This window comes from Colius striatus, chromosome 2 (assembly GCF_028858725.1).
Source record: "Colius striatus isolate bColStr4 chromosome 2, bColStr4.1.hap1, whole genome shotgun sequence".
Taxonomy (NCBI): domain Eukaryota; kingdom Metazoa; phylum Chordata; class Aves; order Coliiformes; family Coliidae; genus Colius; species Colius striatus.
In genome coordinates, this window is record NC_084760.1 from 41,340,000 (window position 1) to 41,352,036 (window position 12,037).

At 44.6% G+C, this 12,037-nt stretch overlaps 2 protein-coding genes across 2 annotated transcripts; both read left to right on the forward strand.

The window, feature by feature from the left end:
• Positions 1 to 1,752: 1,752 nt before the first annotated feature.
• Positions 1,753 to 2,706, forward strand: LOC133624898 (taste receptor type 2 member 9-like). The gene has a single exon (XM_061989977.1). The coding sequence runs from the start codon at positions 1,753 to 1,755 to the stop codon at positions 2,704 to 2,706; it is 954 nt and encodes a 317-aa protein (XP_061845961.1).
• A 4,590-nt stretch (positions 2,707 to 7,296) lies between these two features.
• LOC133624912 (taste receptor type 2 member 7-like) lies at positions 7,297 to 8,250 on the forward strand. The gene has a single exon (XM_061990104.1). It carries the CDS (start codon positions 7,297 to 7,299, stop codon positions 8,248 to 8,250), a length of 954 nt encoding a protein of 317 aa, XP_061846088.1.
• The last annotated feature ends 3,787 nt before the right edge of the window (positions 8,251 to 12,037 follow it).

A 12,037-nucleotide genomic window follows, 5' to 3' on the forward strand; every position in this document is an offset into this window, starting at 1 on the left:
TGATATCCAGTCTGTAAAATTTCCACCCTCTATAGGCATGAAGGTGAGGGTAAATGAATACAGAGAAGTGGGCGATTCACTAAATGCTGCTTCCTACTGATATTCCAATGCAGAGTAGCAGCACTATATCCAGTGCCCATAAGGCCGCTCTTCACACACAAGGTAGTTTTTCAAATGCATCGACGAAGAATGTCATCATCACAGTGTGACAACTTCATTCCTGACTTTTTGCAGGACAAAAGGACCTGAAGACCACCTGGCTTCACGTTGTTTCTTGCAATTTTAGCCTCAGAGAAATGGGTTGTTTTCTCTCAGCACTGCTCTTCTGAGCTTCTGGTCCATATCCATCCATAAGGAGGATGCTGGAGAGCAGCTCTGCAGAGAGGGACCCGGGAGTATTGGTTGGTAATAAACTAACCATGAACCGGCAATGTGCCCTCGTGTCCAAGAAGGCCAATGGCATCCTGGGATGCATCAAGAAGAGGGTGGCCAGCAGGTCGAGAGAGGTTCTGCTTTTCCTCTACTCTGCCCTGGTGAGGCCTCAGCTGGAGTACTGCGTCCACTTCTGGGCTCCCAACCTCAAGAGGGACAGAGAACTTCTGGAGAGAGTCCAATGCAGGGCCACCAAGATGATCAGGGGACTGGAGCATCTTCCTTGTGAGGAAAGGCTGCAGGAACTGGGGCTGTTTAGTCTGGAGAAGAGGAGACTGAGGGGAGATCTTATTAACATTTACAAATATCTAAATGGTGGGTGTCAGGAGGTTGGGACATCCCTTTTTTCTTTTGTAGCTACCAACAGGACAAGGGGTAATGGGATGAAGCTGGAACACAAACTGAGGGCAGATTCCAATAATATTTATAAGTATATTAATGGTGGATGTCAGGAAGTTGGGGCATCCCTTATCTCTTTTGTATCTAGCAACAGGACAAGGGGTAATGGGATGGAGCTGGAACACAAAAAGTTCCATTTATACATAAGAAAAAACTATTTTCCTGTGAGGGTGAGGGAGCCCTGGCACAGGCTGCCCAGGGAGGGTGTGGAGTCTCCTTCATAGGAAGATTTCAAGACCCTCCTGGACACGTTCCTGTGTGAACTGATCTAGGTGGACCTGCTTCTGCAAGGGGGTTGGACTAGATGATCTCCAAAGGTACCTTCTAACCCCTACCGTTCTATGACTCTATGATTCAACATTCTCCCCCTACTATATTGCTCTGCACTTATGATTAAGGTAATACCATGGGGAAAACTGACATGGGTTTCCATGCCCATGAAGGATCAAAGTGAACTCCAGTTTCCAGCATCTTGGTTGAACTTTAGAATGGTTTTAATTGGAAAAGACCCTTAAGTCCAAACACTGGAACCTGTGCATGAGCACTCTAAGTGATGATGGGACAGGAGAACACAGATCACCAATCCTGACAGCCATCAAACACAGGACAAGCACTAAATCATTACACTGTCCGCCACAGAAAAACATCTACTTTGTTTGTGTCACCCAGATCAGCTCTTCTGAGCTTAAATTCAAATACTGAAGGCTGACACTGATACCAGGTAAGGCAATATCCACCACATTTACATTCCTGCACCTGCTTTGCTCTGAATATGAGCAGCAGCAAAATCACCACCAGCAGCAGCTCTATAAAGCTCCTGTTTCCATAGGTGAAACTCATAAAACATCAGCTGCCAACCTGCCCCGAGTATTGGTGCAAGAACCAACATTTCTGGCACAGTACAGCTGCCCACCTCCGAGGATGGAAATCTGCTACTCTCCAGATAAATTTAATGCCACTTCATTCCATGTCATGACTATGACCATCATCACACTTCAGGCATTTTCTGGCATGTGGATAAACGCTTTCATTGTTTCTGTGCTTTGTATTGCTTGGATCAAAAAGAGAACTTTTAACTCTAATGAGAAGATCCTCCTGTTTCTGGGATGCTCCAGGTTTATGCATATATGCATTGCATGGGTATTTTCCTTCATTGCAATAATTCATCCCTGCTCCATTTGTATTCACCCCACATTCCAGATATTAACCAGTGTTCAAAGTTTTTTCAATTCCTTGAACTTATGGGTTTCTGCCTGTCTTTGTCTTTTTTATTGTATAAAAATTGCAAATTTCAGGCATGTCTTCTTCATCTACCTGAAAGTCAAAATTGACAGGATCGTGCCATGGCTGTTGCTGAGTTCAGTGCTTTTATCCCTTCTCATCTTCTTCATTATCTACGACAGAATGAATAAAATACAATGTAAGAACCTCAACTCCACAACTGCAGGAAATATCTTGACACTGACAGTCAGAATGGATGAACATTTTTTTCCTGTTTTGTTTTTCAGTGGCTTCCTTTTTGCCACTGCTTTCATGGCGGTCATCTTTTCTGCCTCTCTCCTCCTTTATTCTCTCTGGACCCATAATCGCAAGATGCACACTAACTCGGTGAAGGACCTCAGCATGGATGCCCATATCAAAGCCATGAAATCTATTCTGTCCTTCTTCTTTATTTACACCATTAACTTTGTATGTTTGGTCTTGACATTCATTTATTCCATGAAGAAGGAAAGTCCTGTAGCATTTCTGGAGTTCATATATCCATATGTTTTTCCGACTATTCATTCCCTTATTCTGATTTTCAGCAATCCCAAAATGGAGAAGACACTGCTAAAGACTCTGCTCTGTGGGAAGTGCAAGGCTTGCATGAGGTAGGAACTGTCATGAAAGCTGAAACCCAATAAAGATGTTGCTCCCTTATTACAAAAACCAAGTAGTTCAATCTCTAATGCAACTCTCCAACCACTGCAGATGATACAGATGTTCTATGACCACCACCGCAGTGAAGAAAACTCCATTATCATTATTTGAACTCAATTATTAGGAGTTAAATCAATTATTATTTTAAATTCATGTATATAATTCTTTGAGTTTAAATGTTGTCAATATCAAAGTAATTCAGAGCTGGTACATGGGCTGACTGCAAAAGGGGAATAACGGTTCTGTAAACCTTCTAAAAATGCTTTAGTCTTTGCTAATTGAAGCTACTTAACTAAGCAACAAGTTTTTATCTGTTTTGATTCACATTTCTTTCTTCTGACGCTGTGCACTTTGTAACTTTATGAGCTGTGTCACTCCAGTGCATTGGTTTATAACCCGTGTGAACACAATGACACTATTATTGCCTTGATTCCCTTTTGTGTGCTCTCTCTGCCTTGTGTCCTCCAAAAACATCATTTCCCCTGCTCTGTGCAGCTGTTCTCCGGCTCTGCTAATATCTTCCTACAAGATCTGCTATTTTCAGCAGACTCTGGCTCAGTAAAACACCCAGGATGGTGGCATTTTTGGAAAAGGCGGTGTGGAATAAAGACATGCTTTCTTCTCACAGTGACCCATGGGCAGATGAGTGGGGTGTTTGTGCCGGCATGAAGAACTGCTTTAGGGCAAAAATCAGATCTTTTCTGATTGAGCAGTAAAAGAACTAAAAATGCTTCTTCCATGGAAAATGTGGAGGAGCAGAGACCATTAGCGATGGAGGCAAGGCCTCTGTGTTTAACATATTAGGGAAGGGGAAGAAGTTGGTGTGCAGGGGCTAAAACCACTTCAGAAGCACAAGGGAGTGAGAATGTGAGAGCAACATCCCTGCAGACATCCAGGTCAGTGGAGACGGAGGGGGAGAAAAGTGCCCAGGCACTGGAACGCAGACTCCCCTGTGACCTGTGGTGCAGACCATGGTGAGGCAGCTGTGCCCCTGCAGCCCATGGAGGCCACTGGTGAGCAGAGACCCACTCACAGAGTGTGGAGGACCCCACAACAGAGCGGGTGGGTGCCTGAAGGAAAACTGTGATCCCATTGGAAACCCACACTGGAGAAAGTTCCCGGCAAGATTTGGGAACTCATGGAGAAAGCAGCACACACCAGACAAGGTTTGCTGTCAGGACTTGGGACCCTGTGGGGGACCCATGCTAGAGCAGTTTGCTCCTGAGGGACTGTATCTCTTGGGATGACCAACACTGGGCAGTTTGTGAAGGGCTGCACCCTGTGGGAAGGAACCAGGTTGGAGAAGTCCGTGGAAGACTATGTCCCCTGGGAGGAACGCCACACTGTAGCAGTGGGAAGTGTGAGGAGGCCTCTCCCTGAGAAGCAGCAGTAGCAAAGTCCACCTGTAATGAACTGACCACAACTCCCATCCCTCATCCCCTGCACTGTGTCTGGGAGAGGAAGAAGAGTCTCAGGAAGAAGGAGGCGTTTTAAAATGTTTTTCGCTTCTCATTTCACTACTCTATTTTGATTGATTGTTAATAAATGAAACCATTTCTCCCCAAGGTGAGTCTGTTTTGCCCATGGTAGTAATTGCTGAGCAGTCTCCCTGTCCTTATCTCAACCCATAGCCTTTCATTATATTTCTCTCTCCCGTGCCCAGTTTAGGAGGGGGAATGATAGAATGACTTGGTGGGCACCTGGCACACACCCAGGGCTAAATCACCACAGATAGTAATATACAAAGAGCTATGCTCATATTTTTCTCTCCCAGAAAGCAAGCACTTCAATCTGAAGAGGGAAAATGCTGGTGGTTTATTTCTTGTAGCTACATAGATACATATCGAGATGTAATGTTTTACAAATTAAGCCACAGAATGAGCCAAGATCTAGATGGTAAGTGGGGTCTCCATGTGCAAGGCCCTGTACAAACCCAAAATCGATAGGCAGTCCATGCCCTACAGAGCTCAACATACCTTGCCTGTTAAAGGTTTTCAGGACTTAAAAGTCATTGGGAAGTTTGACAGTATTTCAGTGTGTTGGGAATCCAGCATGGTCTCATTTCTAAAACTCTGCACATTGCTAGCAGATGGCGTTTGAACTCTGCCACAGGGAGTCATGCTTATGTTTGCCTTTTTCCTCTATACACTTCAACATCTCCTAGCCAGGAAAGTTCAGGAAAGTAATAATACATTTTTCAGGTACATTGACAGCAAAAGGAAGATTAGGGGAAATATGGGCCCACTGCTAAACGCTGAGGGTGCCCTAGTGACAGAGGGTGCAGAGAAGGCCGAACTACTGAATGCCTTCTTTGCTTTGGTCTTTACAGCCAAGGCCGGCCCTCGGCAAGCCCAGTACAGCAAGGACAGTAGGATGGTCTGCACAGCAGAGGACCTGCCCTGGGTTGAAGAGGAAGAGGTTAAAGACTTGTTGGCCAAGCTAAATGCTCATAACTCAATGGGTCCTGACGGGATGCATACAAGAGTGATGAGGGAGATGGCTAATGTGGTTGCTAAGCCTCTCTGCATCATTTTTTAACATTCATGGGGGACAGGCGAGGTGCCTGAGGACTAGAGAAAGGCCAATGTCACGCCAGTCTTCAAAAAGGCCAGGAAGGATGACCCAGGAAACTACAGGCCGGTCGGCCTCACTTCCATCCCTGGAAAGATGATGGAAGAACTCATCCTGAATGTCATCACTAAACATTTGAGGGAAAAGATGGCTATCAGGGGGACTCAACATGGACTCACCAAGGGGAAATCCTGTTGGACCAGATAGCCTTCTATGAGTGCATAACTGGCTGGCTAGTGGACAGGAGGAGAGCAGTACATGTCATCTACCTTGACTTCAGCCAGGCTTTTGACACTGTCTCCCATAACATCCTCATCAGAAAGCTCAAGCAGTGTGGCTTGGATGAGTGGACAGTGAGGTGGATCAAGAGCTGGGTGAATGACAGAGCCCAGAGGGTGGTGATCAATGGCACAGAATCAAGTAGGAGGCCTGTGGCCAGTGGAGTTCCACAGGGATCGGTCCTGGGACCAGTCTGGTTCAACATCTTCATCAGTGACCTGGATGAGAGGGCAGAATGTACCCTCAGCAAGTTCCCTGATGGTACCAACCTGGAAGGACTGGCTGATTCCCCAGAAGCCTGTGCTGCCATTTAGCAGTGTCTCAATCAGCTTGAGTGCTGGGCACAGAGGAACCTCATGAGGTTCAACAAGAGCAGAGTCCTGCATCTGGGGAGGAATAAACTCATGCACCAGAACAGGCTGGGGATGACCTGCTGGAGAGCAGCTCTGCAGAGAGAGACCTGGGAATCCTGGTTGGTAATAAAGTAGCCGTGAGCCAGCAATGTGCCTTCGTGGCCAAGAAGGCCAATGGCATCCTGGGATGCATCAAGAAGAGTGCGGCCAGTAGTTCGAGAGAGGTTCTGCTTTTCCTCTACTCTGCCCTGGTGAGGCTTCATCTGGAGTTCTGTGCCCACTTCTGGGCTCCCGAGCTCAAGACGGACAGGGAACTTCTGGAGAGAGTCCAGAGCAGGGCCACCAAGATGCAGGGGACTGGAGCATCTTTCTTATGAGGAAAGGCTGAGGGAACGGAGGCTGTTTAGTCTACAGAAGAGGAGACTGAGGACAGATTCCATTAATATTTATAAGTATATCAATGGTGGATGTCAGGAAGTTGGGGCATCCCTTATCTCTTTTGTATCTAGCTACAGGACAAGGGGTAATGGGATGGAGCTGGAACACAAAAAGTTCCATTTATACATAAGAAAAAACGATTTTCCTGTGAGGGTGAGGGAGCCCTGGCACAGGCTGCCCAGGGAGGGTGTGGAGTCTCCTTCATAGGAAGATTTCAAGACCCTCCTGGACACGTTCCTGTGTGAATTGATCTAGGTGGACCTGCTTCTGCAAGGGGGTTGGACTAGATGATCTCTAAAGGTACTTTCTAACCCCTACCGTTCTATGACTCTATGATTCAACATTCTCCCCCTACTATATTGCTCTGCACTTATGATTAAGGTAATATCATGGGGAAAACTAACATGGGTTTCCGTGCCCATGAGGGGTCAAAGTGAACTCCAGTTTCCAGCATCTTGGTTGAACTTTAGAATGGTTTTAATTGGAAAAGACCCTTAAGTCCAAACACTGGAACCTGTGCATGAGCACTCTAAGTGATGATGGGACAGGAGAACACAGATCACCAATCCTGACAGCCATCAAACACAGGACAAGCACTAAATCATTACACTGTCCGCCACAGAAAAACATCTACTTTGTTTGTGTCACCCAGATCAGCTCTTCTGAGCTTAAATTCAAATACTGAAGGCTGACACTGATACCAGGTAAGGCAATATCCACCACATTTACATTCCTGCACCTGCTTTGCTCTGAATATGAGCAGCAGCAAAATCACCACCAGCAGCAGCTCTATAAAGCTCCTGTTTCCATAGGTGAAACTCATAAAACATCAGCTGCCAACCTGCCCCGAGTATTGGTGCAAGAACCAACATTTCTGGCACAGTACAGCTGCCCACCTCCGAGGATGGAAATCTGCTACTCTCCAGATAAATTTAATGCCACTTCATTCCATGTCATGACTATGACCATCATCACACTTCAGGCATTTTCTGGCATGTGGATAAATGCTTTCATTGTTTCTGTGCTTTGTATTGCTTGGGTCAAAAAGAGAACTTTTAACTCTAATGAGAAGATCCTCCTGTTTCTGGGATGCTCCAGGTTTATGCATATATGCATTACATGGCTATATTACTTTATTGCAATAATTCATCCCTGCTCCATGTGTATTCACCCCACAGCCCAACTATTTTCATCTTTTCAAAGTTTTTTCAATTCCTCGAACTTATGGGTTTCTGCCTGTCTTTGTCTTTTTTATTGTATAAAAATTGCAAATTTCAGGCACGTCTTCTTCATCTACTTGAAAGTCAAAATTGACAGGATCATGCCATGGCTGTTGCTGAGTTCAGTGCTTTTATCCCTTGTCTTCTCGACTCTTATCTACGACATCATTGATAAAGTGCAGTGTAAGAACCTCAACTCCACAACTGCAGGAAATATCTTGACACTGAGAGTCAAAATGGATGAACATTTGTTTCCTGTTTTGTTTTTCAGTGGCTTCCTTTTTGCCACTGCTTTCATGGTGGTCATCTTTTCTGCCTCTCTCCTCCTTTATTCTCTCTGGACACATAATCGCAAGATGCAGACAAACTCAGTGAAGGACCTCAGCACGGATGCCCATATCAAAGCCATGAAATCTATTCTGTCCTTCTTCTTTATTTACACCATTAACTTTGTATGTTTGGTCTTGACATTGATTTATTCCACAAAGAAGGAAAATCCTGTAGCATTTCTTGCGTTAGTATATCCATATTTTTTTTCGACTGTTCATTCCCTTATTCTGATTTTCAGCAATCCCAAAATGGAGAAGACACTGCTAAAGACTCTGCTCTGTGGGAAGTACAAGGCTTGCATGAGGTAGGAACTGTCATGAAAGCTGAAACCCAATAAAGATGTTGCTCCTTTATTACAGAACCAAGTAGTTCAATCTCTAATGCAACTCTCCAACCACTGCAGATGATACAGATGTTCTATCACCACCAGCTCAGTGAAGAAAACTCCATTATCATTATTTGAACTCGATTATTAGGAGTTAAATCAATTATTATTTTAAATTCATGTATATAATTCTTTGAGTTTAAATGTTGTCAATATCAAAGTAATTCAGAGCTGCTACGTGGGCTGACTGCAAAAGGGGAATAACAGTTCTATAAACCTTGTAAAAATGCTTTACTCTTTCCTAATTGAAGCTACTTAACTAAGCAACAAGTTTATATCTGTTTTGATTCACATTTCTTTCTTCTGACGCTGTGCACTTTGTAACTCTAAGAGCTGTGTCTCTCCTTTGCATTAGTTTATAACTCGTGTGTGACCGTGTTGACACTATTATTCACTTAATTCCCTTTCGTGTCGTCTTTCTACCTCATGTCTTCCAAAAATACAATTTCCCTTGCTCTGTGAACCTGCTGTCTTGCTCTGCTACTACTTTCTTACAGGATTTGCTTTTACCAGCAGCCTCTGGCTCGGTAAAATACCCAGGATGTTGGAAAAGACTCTGTGGAATGAAGTCATGCTTTCATCTCACAATGACCCATGGGCAGATGTGCATGGTGTTTTTGCTGGCATTTAAACATCTTCTGCAGCTTTCTGATAAAGATATGGCACATATAAACAAACAGCCAGAAGTACTTCTACTCTTTCCCTCTTAATGTCAGCATTTACAATCCATCACAAGGATACACCTTTGAAGCCATCTGCTTCTCCTTTCCATATTTCACCATGTGCAAATCATTCTGCCTGTGCAAATCACTCAGCCTGTATAAATAATTCAAAACTCTCCTCTGGTTGATGTGGTTTTCGGCTGTATTTTTCAAGTTTTCTACATGACTTTAAGTATGTGAAAAACAAAGGGTGTAGAAGATCACAGCAGAATTTTTATGAAAAGCTACTGGAAAATCTGAATAGATTTTAGGGGAACATGTGGTAGGTACTATGCCTTCTTGTTTAAATGAACTCTAGGCCTTCTAAAGAAACATTTCAATGTGTTCATGATGTAGGAAGGTCCTTAGATTTAAAAAAGCAAATAGGAACATGTCATAACAAAATTAAAAAAGTAGTTGTCGAATTTTTATCCCCCCAAAAAGAAATGCATCTGTCTGAAGAGGAAAAATGCTGCTTGTTTATTTCTTGTAGCTACACAGATATCTGTAGAGATTTAAATTTTTCCTAATTACATCCAAGCATAAGTCGAGATCTAGTTGGTAACTCTGGTCACTATGTGCAAGGTGCAATGTCCAAGGCCTTGTACAAACCCAAAATCTATATACATACAAGTAGGGCTTTAATTTTAGAAGAACACGTGGTAGGTGCTGGATTTTCTTGTTAAAATGAATTCTAGGCCTTCTGAATCACAGAATGGTTATAGAATCATAGAATGGTAGGGGTTGGAAGGGACCTTTAGAGATCATCTAGTCCAACTCCCCTGCAGAAGCAGGTTCACCTAGATCAGGTCACATAGGAACGTGTCCAGGTGAGTCTTGAAGACCTCCAAGGAAGGAGACCCCGCAACCCCCTGGGCAGCCTGTGCCACTGCTCTGTCACCTGAACAGTGAAATAGTTTTTTCTTATATTTAAGTAAAACTACTTGTGTTCCAGCTTCATCCCATTACCCATTGTCCTGTTGATAGCTACAATAGAAAAAAACCTGGGATGTCCCAACATCCTGACACCCACAATTTAGATATTTGTAAACGTTAACAAGATCTGCCCTCAGTCTCCTCTTCTCCAGACTAAACAGCCTCAGTTCCTGCAGCCTTTCCTCGTATGAAAGATGTTTCAGTCCCCTGATCATCTTGGTGGCCTTGCGCTGGACTCTCTCCAGAAGTTCTCTGTCCCTCTTGAGGTTGGGAGCACAGAACTGGACACAGGACTCCAGATGAGGCCTCATCAGGGCAGAGTAGAGGGGGAGCAGAATCTCCCTCAACCTGCTGGCCACACTATTCTTGATGCACCCCAACATGCCATTGGCCTGAAGAAACACTTGTCAAAGTGTTCAGGCTGTAGAAAGATTTTTAGCTATAAAAAAAAAGTAAAAAACAGGATGTAATAATGTAGTGGTTTTGTGTGGCCAGGTTATGGTAGCAGTGAGGCTTGAAAGGCAGATTCTATAAACAACGAGATACCAGAAGCTCCCCATGTATCTGACAGGGCCAGTGTCAGTCAGTGTTACAATGGACCCACTGCAGATCAAGGCCAAGCTTATTAGCAAAAGAGGTAACACCTCTGTGTTTAACATATTGGAAAAGGAGAAGAAGTTGCTCTGCAGGGGCTAAAACAGGGGAAAGGAAAATTAGGGGAAATATGGGCCCACTGCTAAACGCTGAGGGTGCCCTGATGACAGACGGTGCAGAGAAGGCCGAACTACTGAATGCCTTCTTTCCTTCGGACTTTACAGCCATGGCTGGCCCTCGGCAAGCCCAGTACAGCAAGGACAGTAGGATGGTCTGCACAGCAGAGGACCTGCCCTGGGTGGAAGAGGAAGAGGTTAAAGACTTGTTGGCCAAGCTAAATGCTCATAACTCAATGGGTCCTGATGGGATGCATACAAGAGTACTGAGGGAGATGGCTAATGTGGTTGCTAAGCCTCTCTGCATCACTTTTTAACATTCATGAAGGACAGGTGAGGTGCCTGAGGACTGGAGAAAGGCCAATGTCACGACAGTTTTCAAAAAGGCCAGGAAGGATGACCCAGGAAACTACAGGCCGGTCAGCCTCACCTCCATCCCTGGAAAGATGATGGAAGAACTCATCCTGAATGTCATCACTGAACATTTGAGAGAAAAGATGGCTATCAGGGGGACTCAACATGGATTCACCAAGGGGAAATCCTGTTGGACCAACCTGATAGCCTTCTATGAGTGCATAACTGGCTGGCTAGAGGAGAGGAGAGCAGTACATGTCACCTACCTTGACTTCAGCCAAGCTTTTGACACTGTTTCCCATAACATCCTCATCAGAAAGCTCAAGCAGTGTGGCTTGGATGAGTGGACAGTGAGCTGGATCAAGAGTTGGCTGAATGACACAGCCCTGAGGTGGGTGATCAATAGCACAGAATCAAGTTGGAGGCCTGTGGCCAGTGGAGTTCCACAGGGATCGGTTCTGGGGCCAGTCTTGTTCAACAAGGGGTAATGGGATGAAGCTGGAACACAGAAAGTTCCATTTATACATAAGAAAAAACGATTTTCCTGTGAGGGTGAGGGAGCCCTGGCACAGGCTGCCCAGGGAGGGTGTGGAGTCTCCTTCATAGGAAGATTTCAAGACCCTCCTGGACACGTTCCTGTGTGAATTGATCTAGGTGGACCTGCTTCTGCAAGGGGGTTGGACTAGATGATCTCCAAAGGTACCTTCTAACCCCTACCATTCTATGACTCTATGATTCAACATTCTCCCCCTACTATATTGCTCTTCACTTATGATTAAGGTAATACCATGGGGAAAACTGACATGGGTTTCCACGCCCATGAAGGGTCAAAGTGAACTCCAGTTTCCAGCATCTTGGTTGAACTTTAGAATGGTTTTAATTGGAAAAGACCCTTAAGTCCAAACACTAGAACCTGTGCATGAGCACTCTAAGTGATGATGGGACAGGAGAACACAGATCACCAATCCTGACAGCCATCAAACACAGGACAAGCACTAAATCATTACAT